This window comes from Rhipicephalus sanguineus, chromosome 2 (genome assembly GCF_013339695.2).
Source record: "Rhipicephalus sanguineus isolate Rsan-2018 chromosome 2, BIME_Rsan_1.4, whole genome shotgun sequence".
NCBI classification, from domain to species: domain Eukaryota; kingdom Metazoa; phylum Arthropoda; class Arachnida; order Ixodida; family Ixodidae; genus Rhipicephalus; species Rhipicephalus sanguineus.
Window position 1 is genome coordinate 229,723,163 of NC_051177.1, and position 23,027 is coordinate 229,746,189.

The 23,027-nt window shown below is 47.5% G+C and overlaps 1 protein-coding gene across 3 annotated transcripts in view; it reads left to right on the forward strand.

Moving 5' to 3' along the window:
* The window catches only part of LOC119384154 (transmembrane protein 53), a 108,612-nt gene extending 89,831 nt beyond the window's left edge, over window positions 1-18,781 (forward strand). For all 3 annotated transcript variants that reach the window (XM_037652443.2, XM_037652445.2, XM_037652444.2), the window contains 2 exons: window positions 2,104-2,268; window positions 18,379-18,781. In XM_037652443.2, coding sequence (XP_037508371.1) covers window positions 2,104-2,268; window positions 18,379-18,771 — 558 coding nt within the window. In that variant the 3' untranslated portion in view covers window positions 18,772-18,781. The remainder of the gene's footprint in view (window positions 1-2,103; window positions 2,269-18,378) is intronic.
* Window positions 18,782-23,027: the final 4,246 nt, after the last annotated feature.

Below are 23,027 nucleotides of genomic sequence, written 5' to 3' on the forward strand. Positions count from 1 at the left end.
CTGAAAAAATGGCCAGAAATGGCCAAGGCGCGTAGGAGGCGGCCATTTTGAAATGTCGATGGCAATACGATAACAGAGTTTCTTTTTCGATTCTAACGCGCATGCGATTTTTGGACTCGTTTTCCCGGAAAAAAGGTGCGCGTTAGATTCGAGTAAATACTATACCTGAAATGGGCGTGGTGTTGCCTCTTGTAGTTATTAAACCGTTTTCTGCTGGCGAAAACACCCTTGTCCCACATCTTAAGGTGCCAAGAAAACCGGGACTCCGCGATCCAAGCGACCCGACAAAATTCCAGCAACAAAAATGGAGCGGATAACATGCAAGCGAATGACCCAGCGAGCTCTGCACACGCGCCCACAAAATGAGGCAAGACAATCGAACCAATTCACCTCATCGGATCTCGGTGTTGCGTACGACAAGCTAAAGGCATGCTACGATGGTCTGCGGGCGCTCGGTGTAGTGGCTCGAAGGTCACCTCACGGATGATCAAGTTGCAGAAGATTACGTGTCCGTGGCAGCATATAAAGAAATTACTGCTGCTGCACTGTCGTTGCTGTGTCACCACATACATGGAGGCGTCAGTGATTCACGACAGTGCTGCAACTAATGACGTCGCGAATTAAGGTACCGCTACGGCAGGAAGTCGTGCCCTCGGGGATCAGATGAGACACGGGCTCGTAGGCTCTCGTCTTCCGAAACTTGAAGCCCCCTTTGAGCTCTCCTCGACATCAAGGGTGAAAAAAGTGCTCCTGAGGCAAAAACCAGTCAAAAAAAGACGCCGGACAAGGGGAAGAAGTGACACACACAACGACCAGTTGTTGTGTGTGTCACTTCTTCCCCTTGTCCGGCGTCTTTTTTGACTGGTTTTTGCCTCAGCGTCATGTGCCAACTGACCCAGACTTCGACGTAAGTGCTCCTCCCTGGACATTGTGCCATGCTCACTCACCCGTCTCAGAAAGCGGTGGAGGCCCTGCTGCATAACGCGACATGGGAGATTAGCAAAATGCCTGTGCACTAGAAGAGAATAATGCCATTTCTAAAAGCTCGAAAGGAAAAACAGGGACACACACTCGCAACTGAATTTTATTATTCTGTTGCTTCGCTTCGTAAACCCTCAAGCATGCGCACAATACCACAAGAAAAGAGCTTACAAGATACGCCAATCATATTCTACAAGCTAGAAGAGCATACTGATTTTCACGAGGAGACCATGAGGGACGCTAATACATTGTTCTCTTTGGAAGAACAAGTTATGAACGATTGGTTTTATGGACAGACTATGTAATGCCCCTTGACATCAATGGGGTACTTCTTGCGGGTGGAAAAACTGTTCCTGGCCTGGAACAATGTATCATTGTATCAACATTGCCTCATTGTCCCTTTTTGAAAATGAGTATGCTTTTCTAGGTGATAGGATATGATTAGGCATTGATCATATCTTTTAAGCTCTCTTGCTGTTTTACACGAGAATTGTGATTTCACACAAAATTGCTTTGACATCGTAACTTTCAGCTACCTTTTTCATTCTGCATGAAAGCCATAAGGGAATGAGCCCGTCTATTTCTGTGAAGCTTTTGTTTTATATCAGCCTGCCGTATGAAGCCTGCATCAGAGCTAGCGGGTACCCAGGCTCTCGCAAACGAGCCATTTGTTCATGAAACGCACTATTTAGAGTGTTGAAACAGGACAAGTCTGATTGGAAAGAGTTTCGTACTATGCCATTCATTACAAGCTCCCAGCCATCCGGGGCGAGAAGGACTAGAAAGCGCTCGTCCTTGTGTTACTCTTCTTTTCTCTTGTCAAGATGGCACCACAGTGTGTTTGGAACGGTGGAGAGCTTTTCTCTCTGCTGCAGAGCATGTAATGGCGTTAAGCTGCTCTGTGGTTTGTACATTGGGGCTGACGAGTTATTTGCCTTGGCATTTCTCGTCAAGTACAGTTACTGACTATGAAATCGAGGCTTCGACAGACATCCGTTTATAGAGTCCCCGTTGCTTCACACAGTGTTGCTTCCAGTTCGATGCTCTTTCTGCCGTGACCAGCCATCGATGGTGGCCTGTCAACTTGACTGCGTGTGATGCAAACCTGTACTGTCTGCGCAGGTGGTGGCCAAGCGACTCCTTGACTTCTTGGTGAGCCATCCCAACTACAGCCGCCTGGTGGTGCATGGCTTTAGCGTGGGTGGCTACCAGTTTGGCGAGGTGCTGGTCAAGATTCGCAAGGAAGGAGGCGATTACAGTGCGGTTGTGCCTCGCTTCAAGGCACAGGTGAGTCGAACGAGGATGTCAGCCTTTAACATGAATGCATACCAACTAGCTCAGCTCTCCCTTATTATAAGCGCAGATGAATGCAATGTAGTATCGCTAACTAGCCCAATCGACCAGGTTGTGCAATGCACCTGAGAAGGCTAGTTGGTTTATGCCATTGCATTTACTTTCTTGTAAACTCAAAAGTAATGGTGTAGAGACCCACAGTAGTCCTATTCAGCCGCTTAATTGACGAAATTTTATTAAAACCAGGCACGCAGCCACGATATCAACCCCTATTTGTGTTATGCCTGTGTGTTGGTATGTGTACATGTACACCCGTGAGCAAAAGCATACGGACTTTGCATGGCCAACAGCTTCTCCGAGACGTTTCCGCTACGTCAGCGCAACCTCGAAGACTCATCCCTCTGTTAATCGATGGCCTGTCTATTTTCTCACTGCGCACAAATATTTTTTTTATCTTTCTTCTTTGTAACACGACATTCTTTTTTGCAGTCATAGCTTCTGTCTCAGAAGCAGTATATCAGTCATCAGTCACAACCCATTGCCCAAGCTGATACCTACCATACCTACACCACTTGAGGCGTGCCATGATTGCTGTGATGGAGCTACAAAAGTAGGAGTGTTCAACATAGACCTGAGGTGTTATTTACAGATGGCTGAATAGAAAGGCGGCCACGGTAGCGCCACGGTAACACTTTACATTGTCATCTACCACTGTATTCGTCCCGCAAAACAAGAGTTCCAACCGCCGCCTATCTGCATGGACGACTAGAAGTGAATTCACGACTAAACATCCCTGGCTTAGAGGATGATAACTTTTTTTTTTTAAACCCACACTTGCGTTAAAAACAGGGTGTCGGAACGAAATGTTTTTCGTTTCGGTTTTAGGTTCGTTCCACCGCGAAAAGTTCCGTTCCGTTTCTGTTCCGGAACGAAAAAAAAAAAACGTTCCATAACGGTTTGTAACGTTTTTTTTTTCTTTTGTATGAAAATAAAGTGTGAAAAAGGTAAGGCAATCATAAAAAAAAACATTGGATATGTGATGTATTTACTTGCCCTCCTCTTAAGAAAGTGGGACAAGGGTATAACACGTTCATCAGAGGTGCGGAAGTAACTGTACCACGTATTCCTACCAACCAGCACAAACCAGTATTCATTTCAAAGTCATAGTATTTCTTTCTCACAAGACAAATACGAATTTTTTTTGTTGGCTTAATGCTTTGTGTCAAGGGAGTGAGCACGATCTCATAAGCGGCACGTCATTGAGTGTACTCTCTTATGTGCGAGACCGCTGTTCTGATAAAACGATTGCCAAGCCTGCGTGAAACATGCAGCACAGTCACAGCAAAAGCTAGAAGAGCGGACTTTGTAGAGCCCGTTGTAATCTCTTGGGGCAACTAATACAAGTACACATGCAAGGTACCCACCACGTCATAAATCATCGCTATTTTTCTGAAGTAGCGAAGTTCCCACTATGCCATTTTTCGTCATTCTTCGGAGAATCGTGGTACCCGCTAGACACCTGTAAGGCATTATCTGCAATTTTTGCTGTGGCTGATAATGAAGAATTATGGCTGAGCACTTTGCAGTGGGTGGGAAGCAGTGTTGCGGAATGGGCGCCCCCATTCCATTTCAATTCCATTCCAGAGAATTAGAACTTGCCGCAATTCCATTCCTTTCAAGTCCTCGGAAAGAAAAAAACTTAGCCCATTCCAGCTCCGGGAATGGCCTGGCAGTTCGATTCCATTCCTGTATATCCTCAACATAGGAAAGGCATCTTGATAGCTTTATCGAATTAAGAATGAACGCCCCGTAAAGCTGATGTCATCAGATGCATTAAGAACTGCAAAAGTACGCAAAACACGTTACCAAGGTCGAGGGATAGTAGCATGGTGACATATCTCGTGCAGTACAACCACCCTACTAATTTCTATAGGGGCAGTTCTCCCGCTACCTATAGTATTTGCGTGGTCAACATATGTTTGAACGAATCGGTGGTGTTTCAATATTGTTCAAGCTTAAATCTGTTAATGCTAAAATGACGACATAGCGTATTTTTATGCTGACAAAAGCGCCTTTGCACCGGAATACGGAACACTGGGCCGCACTGCCCGTCAGCATTCACGCTTGTCAAGTGCGCCTCGCAAGCATGGATTGGGTGAGGAGAACTTTCTGTGTTCGCCTGTGCGCAGGTATGCAATGTCTTCTTTGTCGCAAAGGTTATTTACGTGTGTCAGGTACTAAACTGCTCGTGAGATAAAGATCAGGCTGTGCATAAAGTATTCGCCACTTTCGGGTGGGGGTATCAATGGGAACCAACATGCAGGGGTAATTTGTTTCTCCCTTCGGTATCTGCTGGGATAATGCATTTGTTTTTACACTAACTTATGCCTCTGTTTGTAGTACGCCCGTTGCTTATAAATGTACTGTGCTTGTAATCAGCCAAGCTATTTTAAAAATACTGCTTTAGTGTTAATTTGCGAGGCTCTGACTCACTAACGTTTGAAGTTTGAAAAGATCACGTAGACGAAAACGTTCTCTATTTTCGGAAAAAGACGTATTTCCTTTCCCATTCCATTCGGTGCAAAAGGCGCTTAATTCCATTCCCATTCCACTTCTCTGAGAGTTGTCCCCATTCCATTCCGGGGTCACGAAAATGTGGAATGATTCCGGAGTCATTCAAATTCAGGAGTGGCAACTCCGCAACACTGGTTGGAAGCATTAAACCACACACTCATTGCGCTATTAGCATTGTGTGATGACTGGTTGTTATTTTACTCTTCTTCCACGCTATCTTACATATGTTAACAAGATTCCTTGCCCGACATGACGGCTGTATAGAGTATTTTTGCGATAGAGTTATAAGCACCAGCGTGACACTGTAGTGGAAGACCGACTGCCACGCAGAGGGCGCGGATCCTGGAAATTTGTTTCTCATTAAATTTTTTCTTATATCACGCGATAGCGGTCACATACACCGGCAGCGGCGGACAACTATGGTGCCAAAATCGGCTGTTGTGATCTCATAACAGCTTTCGCTGTAACAAACTTCAGCGCCGAGAATGCCCTCTCCACTTTGGCCTGATTTACAGGCGCGCAAAAGTCCACTTGCGTTAATATAAGCATCTCGCGTTGCCAGTGTTTTCGTTTTTCTCACAATTTCAACATATCTTTGCTCTGGAATTCCTGTCTGAGGTACGCGCTAATACTATACCCTGAGATATGCTTACATTGCATGCGCTCAGTTGTTCCGGATTGCGAAATTTTCTCGTGAACCGAAAAACGATCGAAAAAATTTCGGTTTCACTCCGGAACGAAATAATAAATAAAGTTTCGGTTACGTTTTCGTTCCGGTCAAAAATATCGTTTTTTTGTTTTTCGTTTTCGGTTTTCGTTCCGTTCCGACACTCTGGTTAAAAATGTTGCGCCTGCCCATCGAACATAACATAAGCGTCTTCAAAGCGGTACACGAAGCAACGTCCTGGAGCCCAACAAGATGTGTAACCGTTAGTGACAACGTACTTTAAAGGAGCCGTGAGCTCATGGAACAAGTTCATAGTAGGATTTGCAGAAGGTTATCCAGTGGCAATGACCAGCTTCATTGCTGTTGCCAGACTGACATGTCTGGAGCACTGCCAAATTTGAAGGAGTGCGCCCAAGAGCTACGGAAGAATTTTCAATGAAGCATGCTTGTCCGGTAGCTGCTACCTTGATGTCTACGTCGAACAGATCAACCACGGCATTTTGAATCGCCACTTGCGCAGGAATCATGACATGATGCTTAACCAACTCACTCAAATGACAGTTGTGAATGTCACTCCTGCTGAGTCATGTTCAAGGCTGATGGGTCACTAATATTCTGATTTCTGCTTAGTCATTCTCTTATTTGCTGAATTGTTCTTGACAAAACACTGAATGAAGTTGATTCATACTGATGTTTCTCTAAGAACACAGTAACATAATATAACCATTGAAAAAGAAAAGTTGAGAATACATATTTTCATGTCAAAGCATTTTGTCATGTAAACCTGTAGTTTGTTCTTATTTTTGTGCGACAATTATGTAGACACTGCAGACTCATTTTTGCCGCCACCGCTGTTATTTTCGGTATCAAGTCCAAAACACCGCCCCACGCCTCGTGTTATGTGTGCGTGTGAACACTGCCGAAGATTGCAGCTCTAGCAGAGAGGAAACGACGAGGGTGGCGAGGCGGGCTTGTTGGTTGGTCATACTTGAATGAGTTGAGCGCATACGAGGACATGCCAGTGTGTGTACGTCTCTTCCTTCTGTCCATGTCCTCGTATGCGCTTAACTCATTCAAGAGAGGAAACGAGCCGGGGGTCTCTCTTGCACACATAGAGGGGTGCCAGAGGGGGGCTCCGAAAGCAAGTGCGTACTTTGAGCATGCGCTGTATCAGCCAACGGTTGATACCTTTTGCGTGTTGTGTTCTCATTGCAAAGTTTCGTGGAAGCCATACACAGCACGAAGGTTGCGCTGCACCGGCTGCATTTACTTAAGCCAGTATTTTGCTGGAGTTTCGTCAGGTCTTGTGCTAAAGCAGTAATCTGGTAGTATTACTTCGTAGTACAGTAGACTCTCGATAATTCAAACTTGAGGGGACCTCAGGATTTTATTTGAATTATCAGAAGTTCTCATAAATATAACTCGGCAACACACCAACTAAGTAAGACTTGTTGCTGGCATACCTGCCAAGTCTCCCGGATTTTGAATGTTTCTCCCAGTTGTACGGGTCATAGGAAAATCTCCCGGAAATCCAGTTTTGCCGCGCGCATCCAGTGCTTTGTCTGGTCACATGAGCAAAGTTGTCTGGCCACGTAGTAGAAAGGATTCTTTTTTTTTTACGATGGTAGAAAGGTTCAACTCAGTTTCATTGCGCATGAAGTAGCTGTGCACTTTGCGCCACAGTCCAGCACTTAAAAGGGTAGCCGTTACCGATGCCTGTCGCGATAGCGCGTTTGCCAGCGCTCGCGACCGTCCCCATCTCAACAGCGCCCCTTATGGTCCCTTGCTCGACGAAATAACTGGTAAGCAAGCGACGACAGGCCTCGCACGCGGAGCGATGTTATCGCATGTGCCCTTCGCGCGACGGTGACGGCCGGGTCGTTTCATCTCTGCTTCAACCGCGTTCGTCCCTAGTGCTAGCGCGCTTTCACTCGCACGTGAAACAGACGATGTGTGAGCGATGTTATCGGTTTGGACTCTGTACAGATCAGCGGCGACTGCAAAATCCCGCTGACAGTGTTCATATATTTGCAATCGCAGTCTCCCCCCCCCTCCCCCCCCGTTGAGTAGATCTCCCGGATTCCGTTTTTCCAAACTTGGCAGGTATGTGCTGGGCAAGTTGGTTGAAATCTATAGGGTACATTTTAGCGCAAACTATGAAAGAAAGCACGGGAAAAGAGTAGGACAGATTGTAGAGTAGGGCATGCTCTTTACACATGAATCCCCTTTCTGTAACACTCTCCAGTTTTTAGATCTGTTATTAACCTTTGACAAAAACCATGTTTGTTGGCAGTACAGCCCACGTGCACAGAAAGAGATGCTCCCGTACGATTCTGCCCACTCAAAGTTAGTAAAGAGAGCTATCGCTACCAACTGCCTTGAGTCCGCCCTTATGAAGTCGTGTCCTCACACCATGCAGGTTAGTTTTGAGAACCAAATGGCAAGGCTATATGCAGCCGGCTTCCCGAGTTTGGTCGTAGTGGCCGTTTCGAAAACCCTTCTTCAGAAGGTGAAGGGCATAAAAAGGAAAACGTCTAGCCCTGTCCAAAAAGGAGGCCAGCCCGCAGTGGTCACGTACATCCACCAACTTTCCCACAACCTCAAGAAGGTTGCCAATAGATACGGTGTGCCCGTAGTCTTCTCGGCTCCACGCAAATTGGCTGGACTGTGTCCGCGAATTAGCCGCGTTGACAGAAAGTTCGGTTGCCAGAAGAAGCACACCAGACCTTATATGAAATGCACGACGGGCGTTGTATATGAGATACCGCTGTTGTGCGGGAAGACGTACGTGGGCCAAACTGGGCGATGTGTCAACGACCGAGCACGGGAGCATGAATTATCCTTACAGAGTAAAGGAAACGTGCACTTACCTGCGCATTGCGTAGCCTGCAGTTGTGAGCCGCTTCTTTGTGAGATCCAGATAATAGGCAGGAGCAGTGACACATTAGCGCGAGAGTTATTGGAGGCGTTCCACATTAAGAAGAGAGGCACGAGTTGTATCAGTGATACGTCTGTTTGTCTGTTCCAAAACGAGATGCAACTATTTGATAACTGGCGCACGCATGCGCACATGATTATTTGTTGTTGGCTTCACCTTTCGAATAAACAGTTGAAGCGCTCGACCTTTCTGCTTTCCTCTTCTCTTTTCCTGTGTTTTCTTTCATAGTTTGCGCTAAAATGTACCCGGGTGTGTCCAGATAAGATCGAACACGAGGTCCCGGTCACCATTCCCGATTTTGATGAAATTTGCTCTAGGTCTAGGCATTACACCCAGAACAATGGTTTCGAAGTTAGTCTTGCGAAAAAAAAGTTTGCTTGCCTGAAAAAAAAAATATACATATTTTGGCCGCAAAAAACACTTTTCCGCCAATTTCGCGATTTCTGAATTTTGAGCGCACATGCGGAAAAAACGGTGCACTTTTTGGTCACAATATTTGTTCCCCTCAAAGAACAAGTGAAATACAATCTTATGAATATATTATTTTCCTTGCCTGTCGAAGCACTTTTGAATAAACAAATCACAAACTTGGCAAATCGCACAAAGTACCTGTATTTGAGGAATTTATTGCTGCAGACAAGTTAAAGTGAGGATAATAAAAATCGGGGCACATTAACTTTCATACTTTCCCTCTCTTTTAAAATAATTTTCGTGGTTTTATCACGCTCCATTTTACTTGATAATTGGGCTGAAACGTAAGTGATTTACCAAAAACGCCGAAATTTGAAAACAGTTTTCCCAAAAAGGCCATTTTTAATTTTTTTTAGATCCCTCTGAGTGAAGTCAAGGATGTCAGCTATCATTCTGCATAAAAAAACGTTGCATTATTTTGGTTGCTAACAAGTTATAATGCGTCAAATGTGACCAAGTCAGCCTAGCGGCCGTGTCGTTCGTTATGTGCTAAAACTCGGATATCAGTTGTTCAAAATACTTGTACGTGACATAATCACAAATCAGTAGCTCCACACCAACAAATGCGCAGCCAGGTGTCGTGGTTCAGCAAGCTTTGTCATGCGATCAGCCGCTTCACAAACCCGCAGCAGCAGCCGCTCGATGCTGTGGGTGCTCACATTACATGAGTGCCACTTCGACTGCGGATGAGCTCCGCTTGCGCGGCAAACTACGCTCAGAGGACGAACGAGAGAATGAATGTATCACTGTGAAAGTTTGTGGCTGTTAAGTGCCAACAAATGTCATAATATGCAACGAAAACTCTGCCGGTAACTTTGCAGTGAGCACCTCCAGTAATTTTCCAGTGACTCTACCCCCCGCACACTCCTAGCGCCGCCGCGCGGCAGCTACAGTGACATAGCAAGCTCTCCCACGGCCGGGCTAGACTGCAGGCGTGCGCGCGCGTGCGTGCTGTCTAGCTCGGCCGTGGCACAACTTTCAGCAACTATAGGGGGCGCCACAAGAAATTCAATATGGCTGTCGATCCGGTGATCACCCGCACGCACGGAGTCATCACCGCATGTGTTTGTCGCTGGTTGCTGCCGCTTGCCGGCTAGGATAATTTTCCACCGCATTCAACTGCGATGCAGGAAGTAGCTCACGCTTGAGCGCATAAACTGTGAGACACACGGCACAATTTTACATCTGATTTGACGTCCTACTTGCTGAATGGTGATGGAATGATGATGTTTCGTCGTACTGGGTCGCCGCATCGGGCGTCCGGCGTGCATCAAACTCCGCAGGTTTTTGTTATCCGCCCGGTCTGGCGATCGCATGGCCGTACAGCCATAGTGGTAAGCAGCACGGGAGATGGGCAACGTCGTGCCGCTGGTCGGTTCCTTACCGCTCCCATCATCATGTCCGAGGATGCTGAGGTATTTGTCAGTATCGCCGCTATCAGTGGCATGAAAAAGATGTGCTACAGTTATTTTATCATTCAAACCAATTCCTAATTCAATAATGCGGCGCTTCCATTGTGGCACTCATCTAAAAAAGCGCCGGCGTCCAAGCCACTCGCGAGATCGGGAACCACGATGGGAAGGCACCTGCGATGGGATCGCAGATAAACAGTGACACTGCAGGCCATCTCACCCAACCGGCTTGCTTCGCTTCCACCTTTGCTCTTCATATTGAGGGTGTCGAGAAAGCTGATTGCCTATGTGGACGCCTGACATAAGAGTACAATCTCAATCATGTTGCCAAAATTGGAGCACTCTACGGCATGCTCGCGCTCGATCGCGGACGGCAGCGGCATCTGCCCAGCTGCCGCTCGCTGGTGTCAGTTGCGGCAGGCTGTTGCGATGTGCTTTTCTCTCGCGAAGGCATAGTTTTATTGACCGTCGTCTTGTAAATGAAGAAAAAAAAGTGCACTCGCCTGCTGGTAGCACAGCACGTAAGGTGTCTCGATGTCTGTTGAGGCGGGTTCGTTTCGGCCGGCCACGGCGGCCGCATTTCAATGGAGTAAAGGTGCAAAAGAACACCTGCGTGCTTAGATTTAGGAGCACACTAAAGCATCCCAGGTGGTCGAAATTAATGAGGAGCTCCTCCCTGCAGCGTGTGCCATAATCATATCGTGGTATTGGCACGTGAAACCCGAGCACTTCAGTTGCGTCCCAGAAGTCAGCCGACGTTGAAATGCGTGATGCACGCCATCATTTTCTGTGGGACAAGCTTCCCGACGCGCACGTGGATATCCCATTCACTTTTCTGCCGCTGGTTCAAGGGAAAACTAACCACGTTTACGACGCCTTTCATGGTATACGGTTTGAGCATTTTGGCGCACAGTGCGCGCGATATCGCTTGTACTATTTACCCGTAACTGAACCGCAAAGGTTCCACGATGTTGCACCAACAAAATCCATCATAATTCACGGGCCACACGCACAACAAGTTGCAGGAAATACCGACGACGAAGCACAGCCCACTACGTTGTCGCCAGGCAAGTTTTCGTTCAGCCACCGGATCCTGACTTTCACCGGTTGCCGCGTGGCGGCGCCACCGTAGCTGAAAGTTGCGAATAGCATTACGGAGGAGTTTTGTGACCAGAAAAGCATTGAAGGAGTCTGATACAACCAATACGATAGCGTCGTAGGCATAGGCCTATCTACCGGGGGGGGCAAGAGGGACGCTAGCCCCCCCCCCCCACTGAGATATGTTGGGGGCGCGGAGCCCCCAACTTTCGACAGTGGTTATTCTCGGCTGCAGACTGGGAAACTAACAAGTAAGGCAAAGTTTTACTTGAACGCAGCAATAACGTAATTTTATAATAAAGTTTGTCCTACGATTCTGCTGTGACGACTGTTCTCAGTGTGTCATGACCACGCACTGTAGGCTACCTGCGGTGCGGGCTGCCTATTTCACGCTTGTGCGTCTTGGGCTCTAGCATTACAGAGGAAGCTATCGCTCAGCAGGGGCTCTAAAACAACACACCAATCTGTCATGATTTTATATTGTTCTGCCTGGCCTGAAATTTAGGTAATCCGCGACGCATATATGGGCGGGAACCAGCAAACGTTTTATAGCCCGATCAAACGCTCTCCTTTTTCAAGAAATTCAGTTTCTTTGAAAACGAATAGCATTGCCACTGCTCCATATTCAAGCTGCTGTGAGTTGATGAGTGTGCAGAAGTGTCCAGTATTTTAGTTGTGCCTAGCCAGGACAGCTAAAATAGATTCCCACTTTAGTCTCCGATTAGCCTGCTTCACTTTGCTTATCATGTGGTAGCCTGCAGCAATCGCGGCGGCTTGTAACAAGGCAGTGGACTCGAGCACATTCAAAAATTTAGCTTTCAAGTTTGCCCCGTTAATTGATCTACCTCACCAGGGAGATGATCAGCGTCCACGGTTTTCTGGAATAAGGCTGCTTACCTGTAAAGGATTGTGTCTGTTCCTAATACAGTCTACTCTCGTTACAACGGACCATCATAATCCGGCAAAATGAGTCCGTTTTATCCGAAGTCCGTAATATCCAAACTTCGCGGGGGGGGATTGCGTTACCGTGTGACGATCGCTCCGATTTCGCTCAGCAGCAGGCTAGTTCTGCTGGTGAACGCTGAGTGCATTCGCCAGCATGTTTACAAAAGACTTAATCACTAGCAACGGTTATTAACAAAATTACAGCGCAGTGCCGTTACAGTAGATGCAGGGACGCCATGTGGCTCCTGCTCAGCAACGAAGCTTAGCCCGATAATAAAACGTTTCTAGTAGGCTTTTTCATACGCTCCTTTTGATCGGCTTCGAATAAATTCTTATTTGTGAGGACGGGAAGGCATATCTGCTGAAGTGGGGACGCCTATTGCCGGGAGCGCAGCCCCCCCCCCCTTCCCCCTCCGTTCCAAGGATCGCCGGACGGCCCCAAGTTCATCTGAGAGTTCTGAACTGAGCAGCACCAAGGCACCTCTCGCATTAAAATTCTAATTTGACAGCAGAACTCACCTGCTCGGAGCACCGGAACGTCTTGCTTTCAAAACATAGGTCGCGATGTCTAACAACGTTACTGCAATGAGTGACGAACATCTAATACAAAACACAGAAACTTTTTATTTACAGTTACTTTGAAAAGAAATTAGTGATCAGCGATTGGCGAGCACCCTTAACGATGCTGTTATCACTTTGCGCCGCATTTCACTCAGCTGCAACACTTCGACACTGCGATGTCCGCCTGCTTCTCACCGTGAGCGACCGCGTTTACTATCTTGAGCTTGTCGGTCATCGATATTTGCTTCCGCTTTCTGGAGGCCATTACCTGCAAAATTTGCGAACAGACAGAACAGTCGAGCACGGGAACACAATGACAAAATAGCGTCAACTAGCTACGTCCGTGCATAACCAAAGCCGCCAACGTGCTCTCAGACTGGCTTGGCTGGAGGCTTGGCTTGGCCGGAAGCCACCAATGTTGCCAGCTGCCATTAAAAATTACCGTTGTTTTAGCTCGCAGAGAGCGGCGTGGTGAAGTCTGTTATCAGCCCGCGTCAACATGGCAAAAGTCCGCTTTATGCGCCCAATTGCGACAAAAAGTGCCGGTAATTTCGTCCACTGTAACCGATAGTCCGTTGTATCGCGGTCCGTTAAAACCGAACTTCGCTCCATTAATTTAATACACAGACCAAACTTAGGCTGAATAATGGTCCGTTGTATCCGAAAGTCCGTTGAATGCGGGTCCGTTATAACGAGCGTAGACTGTAATGTTTATTTCTCTCTCTACCTCTTTGTCAGCAACGATGAGTTCACAGAGAGTTTTAAACGCGCAAAAACTGAAGGATCGGGAGAAGATCATGGAATTACATCGAGAATCGCAGCTGCGGCTCCCCCACGAAAATGCTTGCGGCTGGGCAACTTCCAAATCGTCGACGACGCTGTCCTCACATGGTTGAGGATGCCTGCAGACAACACGGTGTGCCCTTGTCTGGCCCTATTATTCAAGAAAAGGTGGAACAGTTCGCTTTGGGCACCTCCGGCTTTGACGCATGTGCCGGATCTGGCAAAGTCGCATGCAGGGAAGAGATGCCGAAAGTGCCTGGTGGAACAAGCGCTTTCAGGAGATCATTCAGTCCAGATGACGTTTTCAATGCTGACAAAACGATGTGTTTTTATCAGCTGTTACCTGAAAAAACAATCAACTTTAAAGGTGAAAAATGCAAGGGCAGAAAGAAATCGCGTCTTCGCGTGTCAAGGCTCTTCTGCTGCAACGCCATGGGTACGGAAACACTCAAGCCTCTTGTTATTGGCAAGTTTGCCGAGCCTCGCTGTTTGAAGAACATTGTCTGGTTGCCTTGCGACTACCGGGCAAATAAGAAAGCGTGGATGACGCGACAACTGTTCACGCAGTGGCTGCTGCAGCTCCACGACACAATGAACAAGAAACAAAGGAAGGTTCTTCTAATCGTCGATAACTGTTGGGTACATGTGGTGAACGTGCGGTTGAGCAATGTGCAGCGTGAATTTCTGCCTCCAAATTGTACTTCTTTGTTACAACCTTTAGACCAGGGCATCATCAGATGCGTGAAGGCCGAATTTCGGAAGCGACTTGTGCAGCGCCTTCTCATTAACATACGACTGAAGCTGCCCACGGAGGTCAACATCCGTCGAGCCGCAGAAATGCTTACAGGCTCGTGGTGGAACGTCAAGGCAAGCACCATTAGAAACTGCTGGCGAAAGGCAGGTCTTCTCGAGACTTTGCTTACGCCGCAAGACTGCGATGACGAAGCGAAGCTCGACCCAGAGCTTTGGAATCGGCTTACCGAGAAGCTCCCGGTAGACGCTGCGGTAACCTTCGAGGATTACGTAGACAGTGACTGCGCAGCGGCTACGTCCGCAGAGCTCACCTGCAAAGAAATCATGAGTCAAGTACGTGAGCAAGATTGCTGTAGCAGTGACGAAGACGACGCTGGAGATGCAGTGTGGGACAACGGAAGAGACTATTTCCAGCTCGGATGTTGTGGTGTTCCTTGAGAAGACCCGATCGTACCTCGGGTGCTGCAAGGATGTACCCGATGACATGCTTAGGAAGGTTGCGGACATGGAGGCAGACATGCACCAGCGCCTGCTTTCTACTCGCCAGAAGAAGATAACAGACTTTTTTAAGCAGTAAATTGTTTCCACTCGGTGCCCAGTGTTTTAGTTCATTGTTTACGCCCCAACACGTGCACCTCCTGCAAAGGTACGTTATTTTCGCTGTTGTGTTACATTACCGACATCATTTTTCAGTACTACGATATTTCAGAATAAGCGAATTAAATTCGCCGGTTCCGCGAAGTTTGTTGTAGCGAGATTCTGCTGTGCTATCTGTGGTCGATCGTATTGTACTGTACATTTGAAATATTATCCATATGTACTATACTTTTCGATGAAACCATAGGCGGAGAGTTTTCATTTTTCCAGAGGGGGCGGGGCCCCGACTTGCTCTTCCACATTTCTCTTTAACTCTCCTCACACACACACACACACAAAATATATGTGTGTGTGTGTGTGTGTGTGTGTGTGTGTGTGTGTGTGTATATATATATATATATATATATATATATATATATATATATATAGTGAAGAAGATCCTCCGTGAGAACAGTAACAACGCAAGTTTTTATTTCGACACTTTCGGCCAGAGGCTGGCCTTCATCAGGAATAGGGGACATGTTGCTTGCACTCTTATTTATATTACAGTCTTATACGAAATACGAGAGAGGAAGGAAGCGAAAGAGGGGAAAAAAGGAGAAAAAGAAGACCATGAGGTGGAGAAATTTCCAGGGGTCACTGCGCTATGCAAATGGCGTCGTCAATGCTTATATCTTTGGAAGCATTGCGTTCGGTGTGTGTGCGGGTGGCGGTATCTTTAATGTAGAGGGCGTGTACGAGTGGCCGGCAACGGGAAGGGCTGGTGTGTGCGGAAGTGCACGTCCAACGACCTACTCGCTTACCAAGTGTTCGTCTCGACCCCCTCCTTTTTTACCGACAGTCACCATTCATGTGTCGGCGGCCTTGACTGGGCGACTGTGGTGGGCAATCGGTCGGGGTCTTTCCTCTATCCTTCCCTCTCTCCGCATATTGTTCCTCAACAGGACGGCGCCCCACGGCAACGGCGGGACGGCGCGGGCAGAAAAGGAGTTGAGATATTAACTCATTACTACGGCGACGTCTCGCTTCGAGGGGGACACCGCGCATTGCCGCAAGGAGAAGCAAACGGGCGTTTAATGTTGATACTAGTTTGTTCTGGAATTCTGCGTTCGGGGGCTCTTGGTTGTGTATGCGGTGGCTGTTAGACATGTCCCTGTTATCCTGAATGAACATGTTATCCTGAATAGACATGTCAAGCTTAAAACCATTGGTCGGTTAATAAGATAGAGGTGGAAAAAGACAACAGTAGTACTTCAGAGAGAATAGTGACAATAAAAGATATTTCGAACTGTCCAGTCACCGTCACAGTTACAGTGCCACGAAAACTTCAGTTATGTTTATTATTATTTTGTGTTATGTTTATTATTATTTTATAGTGCTTTAATTGCTGCAAGTGTACCCGGGTTCTCATTTATGCCTCTTTCAAGGGTGTTAAACCGATGTATGAGGTATGACTCGCATTGTTGACGTTCCCGGTTTGATTTAAATCCTGTTTCTAAGACTGCAACTGATAATTTGTCGAAGGAATGGCCGGGAAGGTTAAGATGTTTCGATAGAGGTAGATTTGGGGCTGATTTAGCGTGGGCTCTGATTATTAAAAGGGATCCTAAATGGTGTTTCTGTTTGTCCCATGTATTGCATGCTGCACACGTTGCATTCGAGTAGATATACCCCACTAGAGGAATCGCATGTTAGATTTCCTCGTATGTTAATTGAAAACTTGGATTGTGTGCTGGTTACCTTGTTTGTCTCTCGCATCGCCTTACATACAAGACATCGAGGCTTTAGACAGGGTCGGCATGAATTATTGGGAGTTCACAAGTGTGTCTTTGAGGTTGCGTGATCGTCGATAAACGATGCCAGGGGCAGATATAAATGCGCGTTTCAGACGTGCGCTTTGTTCCAGCATGTTGTAATGTCGTTTAAGGATCCTGTTTACATTGGGGAAGTTCGTGCTGTAAGTTAAACACAGGTTTGTCTGTTGCAGGTTGTGTTGTGGTGGCCTCTTCGTAAGAAGGTCATCACGCTTCAGTTTTCTAGCTTTTTGAACAGCGTCATCGATTACATGTGGAGGGTATTTCTGTTTATCGAGCATAACTTTTAGCCCTTGTGAGCTCGTGTCAAAATCAGCGTCTCTTGAGAAAATTTGCTTAAAACGGTGGGCCTGGCTGTATGGAATGCTGTTTTTACAGTGGCGCGGGTGGTCACTTTGGTAAGGGAGGTGCTGTTGTCGATCTGTTGGTTTGTGGTAGAGGGTTGTGGTAGAGGGTTGTGGAGAGTTTGTCATCTTGTATCGTTATGGTAACGTCAAGAAAATTTCCGGTTACTTGCGAGTAGGTGTGTGTGAAGTGTATGTTTGGATTCACAGCATTGTATGTGTTGATAAAGCTTAGCAGGTCGTCCTCGCCGTGGGTCCAAATGAAAAAAATGTCGTCAATGTATCTTCTGTATAACAATGGTTTCAAGGAGGTTTGGGACAGAAATTCGGATTCTAGCTTTCCCACAAAATGTTAGCATAATTTGGTGCCAGTTTAGTACCCATAGCGGTTCCGCTAACTTGTCGAAAGTACTCCTGGTTGAATTCAAATGAGTTCAATTCCAAGACCATCCTCGTCAAACTTGCGATGGCAGGGAAATCTGGGGTGTCAGGTTGTCTATGGTGTGTGTACAAGTTTTTTAATGCCGCTATGCCATCATCGTGAGGGATATTTGTATACAATGAGGATACATCAAGGGTAACTAAGAACGACCCTTTCGGCACGCACAGATCTGCAATATCTCGAAGGAGATACTTCCCCTCAAGGTCGACCTTGCCGCAGTTTTCCCACATTGCCAGATTTTGGAGGGAGGACAGTGAAGAACTCAGGGCGGACTGTGGCCGTCATGTGTCCTTGCTGCCTTGTTCTTTACGCTACTCGTCCAAGTTCCCATGGTGTGCACTATGACTACGATCTTAAGCGTCGGGCCGCTACCGCGTGCCTCTCTCGCAGCTCATATATTCAGGATGTGTTGATGCGGCGTGTGATAGCTCCGTTAAATCAAAAAGGCAAGGCGCATTTTCATTTCTAAATCAATAAATTAGGTATAACTAGAGCAGGTCGCACTCGTTATGACTGTTTGCGGAACCCCGAAAATGCCCTTCGGAGAAGTCAGTTTGGGAAATGAAAGAGCGTTAGTGGTACACGTTCGGCAAGAAAAATAAAAATTGACGCAATATTTTGTGTTTTCTTATTCTATCCCACTATTCTCCTTGATAAGTATATGAGCCTAAACACACCCAGTAAGGATATACTCTGTCTGTGCAGGTTTACGACAGCCTGGTGGACTACCAGGGCATCCCCAAGGGCTTCCCAACGGCACTCACCCGCAACCAGGTCCTGCGCAAGGTGCTCGAGTTGATGATTCGGCTGCAGCGGCTCGTGCTGTATCCAGTGTCCACGGTGCATTGGAAGGCGTCGTCACGTGCCTTTCACGATAACCTGCTCACGTGCCCAGCGCTGATGATCAACTCGAAGCGTGACCAGGTGGCCTCTATAGAGGACAACTTGCGTGTGGCCAATGGGTGGCGCCAGAAGGGCACTGACGTCACGTTCTGCACGTTTGACGACTCCAAGCACGTGCAGCACATGGGCCGCTACCCGGACCTCTACTGCAGCGAGGTGCTACGCCTGTTTCGTAAAGCCCAGCTGATAGCCTGAAGTGAAATAAAAACACCGGCTCTTCTCCTCAGCACGCATGTAGCCGAGCTTAAATCGAGGCAGCTTCATGGAGAACAAAATATTGCGCTGCGCAAGGCAACTTTCACCACGGCTCACACTTGAGCCCCGGCAGTTAGAAAAATGTCAACTGTTGAAGTGCTGCACTAACTTTGATGAAAAATTCTGGGATCTTCTTCATATTGGGATATATTACAAATTCCACAAAAAACAACGCATTTCTGTAAAATGCCATTGCTCTAAAAACGAAGATTTTTTTTTTCTTGTGGCTGCATGTCAGTATAGTCATTTTTTTTTTGTTTTACGAGCTACTTAGTGATCTGTAAAGTACCTTATCTTGTTCCTGACAAAATTTCAGTGCAGGAACAACCGTGTAAGCAGCTTTTGGCGAAGCGGTTCGGAAATGACAGTTTTGCTCAGAGGCCCGTTCCCCGCCAAAAATGCGAACTGGAAAAAAAAAACGTTTTGAAAGATTTCACAACATGCTATTTATTTCGATGGATGGATGGATGAATAAACTTTATTTCGGTCCCTCGGAACGCACGTGGGTCGCTCCCATGTCTGAACAGAAAGACCAAGTCTCTCTGCTGTGTCGCGGGCCCGTTGGACTGCCCATAGTTGTGCTTCGAGTCCGGAGCTGGTAATAGCATCTTCCCATTTTGACGGCGTGCTGACTTCGCCGCCGTGTAACGCGGGACACCGCCAGAGCATATTGTTACGCCCACAGTAGGGGTTTGGGGTTTATTGACAGAAGGCTTGGATGTCAAGACCGCACAGGACGAAGCTACCGACAGATCTTCTTCTTTTCAACCTCCACACACTTCTTCCTCTTCTTAGTCCGGCACATACACGGCGTAATGTTTCCCCTTCGCAGACGAAGCGCACCGCGCGTTTTAGGCATCGTCCTGCCGACTAAAAGGTTTCAGGCGAGCCACATGAGTGACCTCAGTCTTTGTAGATCGTCTCCCACTAGCTGTCAGTCGTGTTATTCTATAGTCCACTGCACTGAGGTGCTCAAGGACAACGAATGGGCCGGCGTAGTTGGCGAGAAGTTTAGCCACGGCGCGCATGCGCCTTATATCTTTCACACACTCTCTTTCGCGGCGGGCGGAGCGGGGCGGTGCCGCCGTCTGTGAGAGGTCAAAAGAAGTAATGCTTCACGATCGACACTTACTAGCGCTTACTCCGAGATTGCACGCGATATCGGAGGTCATGGTTAAAGCGTCTCGATACCAGAGAGGTAGACTGGCCGCGCTGGTGTCGCCGAGGCACCGTTGACGCAGTTATATTCTTTGCCTTTGGCTTCGGGTTAGCGTGCGTCGGCTCATCGGAGTAGTGCAGATTCCACGTGCACGAACGGGATTTCTCCGCCGCCGACTGCTTCAATTGCGAGAGCACCGACTAACAAAACTGCTGCAATATGCGTTGTAGAAAGGACGCGATTTCGACGGGCGAATGTCGTGCCTTGGTGGAGCGAGAGCAGCGCCTGCGAGACAGAGGCCAGCGGGAAGCACGCGTTTGCGGCTCAGGCTACGAACCTCTACCTCCCGTGTTATTGCCACAAGCCACGCTTGCGCAAAGGCTTCCATACGAGCACAAGGTCTCTCGGTTCATAAGTGACGTGCCGGTGCTTGCTATCATAGCGGAGTTTTGATCGGTCTTGTGATGCTATGGTACTCAGGCGGGCAAGACGGCGAGCTTCTTCAGTGAGACAGAGAGTTGCGGCTAAAGAACAATCGTCATTATCAGAGAACGAAAAGATAGTATCGAGGGTATAACGAGGAGGTCGAACATAAAGAAGAAAGAAAGGGCGGTAGCTGGTGGTCTCGTGTTGGGCAGTATTGAAGGCATACGTGACGAACGGTAAAACGTCGTCCCAGTTCTTATGGTTGGACGCCACGTACAGTGACAACATATTCACCAGTGTCCGGTTTGTTCGTTCGGTAAGGCCATTCGTCTGTGGATGGTAAGGCGTCGAATGTCGAAGTTCTGTGCCACACATACGGAGGAGTTCCTCGACAACGTCTGCCGTAAACTGACGTCTGCGGTCACTTATGACGCGAGGAGGTCCATGGCGCAGTATAATCGAGTGCAGAAGGAAGGTGGAGACTTGCCCAGCAGTCGCAGATGGCAGGGCGGCCGTCTCGCAGTAGCGGGTAAGATAATCGGCACACACTACAATCCATCTGTTGCCCTTCGATGAGCGTGGAAAAGAGCCCGCGAGGTCAATGCCAACTTGCTCAAATGGAGCACTGGGAGGCGTCACAGGCTGTAGGAGTCCGGCTGGAGCTGTCGTGACTGATTTGTGCGCCTGGCATTGGGTACAACCGGCCACGTACTGCTCAACTGACTGGCGCATGCGTGGCCAGTAAAAGCGCTCCTGTGTACGATGGAGTGTTCGGGTCATTCCCAGGTGACCCGAAGTTGCGTCGTCGTGCATGGCGCACAGAACAGAAGAACGTAGCGTATCCGGAACCACCAGCAGGAGGCGGGAGCCCGTGGCCGAGAAGGTCTTCTTATAAAGCAGTCCTTCACGAACGCAAAAGCGGCCTTCCGAAGTGGATGCTCGAGCGTCAGCAAATAACGGCTCCAAACTTACGTCCTTCCGCTGCTCAACTTCAAAGGTGGCCTTGTCCGGGAACATTGTTGTCACTGACGCAATGAGGTGATCGAAACTGTCGGCATTGCAAACTGTCATATCAAGCGGCATTCGCGAAAGGCAATCAGCGTCAGCGTGTTTTCTGCCGCTCTTGTACGATACTGTAAAGTCGTACTCTTGCAAGCGTAGGGCGCAGCGTGCAAGACGGTCGGATGGATTGCGACGGCTTACAAGCCAGCACAAGGAATGATGATCCGTGACCACTTGGAAGGGACGACCGTACAGGTATGAGCGGAATCGCTGAACAGCGAAGACGAGTGCTAGACATTCTTGCTCAGTCACTGTGTAATTGCGTTCCGGCTTGCTTAAAGTTCTACTGGCATATGCAATGACGTGTTCCTTTTCATTGCAGCGCTATACTAGAACTGCACCTATGCCAATTCCGCTGGCGTCAGTATGAACTTCAGTCGTCGCAGAAGGATCAAAGTCCGGAGAATAGGCTGCGACGTGTGTAGGAACTTCAGTTGGTTGAAGGAAGTCTCGCAATCGTGTGTCCATTCAAAACTAGCACCTTGACGAAGCAGACTGCTCAATGGGAAGGCAACGTCAGCAAAGGCACGAATAAATCTGCAAAAATATGAGCACAGGCCTAAGAAGCTACAAAGCTCCTTTGTTGAGCGAGGTGGTTTAAACGCTTTTACGTCCACTGTCTTGTTTGGATCAGGCCTGATGCCATCTTTGTTGATGAGGTGTCCAAGCACCAAGGTTTGTCGCTTGCCGAAACGACACTTCCTTCGCATTAAGAACCAGGCCAGCATTTCCAATGCATTCCAGAACGTCCACTCGTTCGTTATGTTCGCTAAATGTGCGCCTGAAAATCACAATGTCATCGAGATAACACATATAGATCATGTTCCATTTTAGGCCATGCAGAATAGTATCGCTGAACCATTCGAACGTTATAGAATAGTTATAGTTATAGACCAATGACTATTCTCAGTACAGTGAACACCCTATTCAAAAAACTCATTGCGTTACAACTAAATGCATTTTTTGAAAACAACAACATTATCTGCCCGCAGCAGCATGGTTTCATTGCAGGTAGATCTACTGCAATCACTGTTTCAACACTTTCACAATTCATTAACACCGCTCTAAACAAGCAGGACATTGCAGTGTCAATATTTCTTGATGTAAGAAAGGCGTTCGACACAATCTGTCATGCTAGACTATTTTAAAAGTTAGAGACTTACGGAGTCGTTGGAAACGCGCTTCAATTCATCCAGAGCTATTTCCACGCACGTGGGCAAGTAGTAATCAACAAACATTGCTGAACTTTTGCTGATGTCACATGCAGAGTACCACAGGGATCGGTTTTGGGTCCCATTCTCTTCTCTTTATACGTCAATGATCTACCGCTAGCTCTTAAGATTGCAAAAGTCTTAATGTATGCTGATGACACAGCGTTACTTTACTCAAGTAACTCACTTCCTTCACTGCAAGACGTTATATCGAAAGAAATGGCAATAATAAATAAGTGGTTTACAGAAAACAGGCTAGCCATAAATACTGAGAAAACTCAATGCGTCGTATTACACTCAAGCAGGAAGATAGTGAACTGCAGCAGCCTTAATATTTC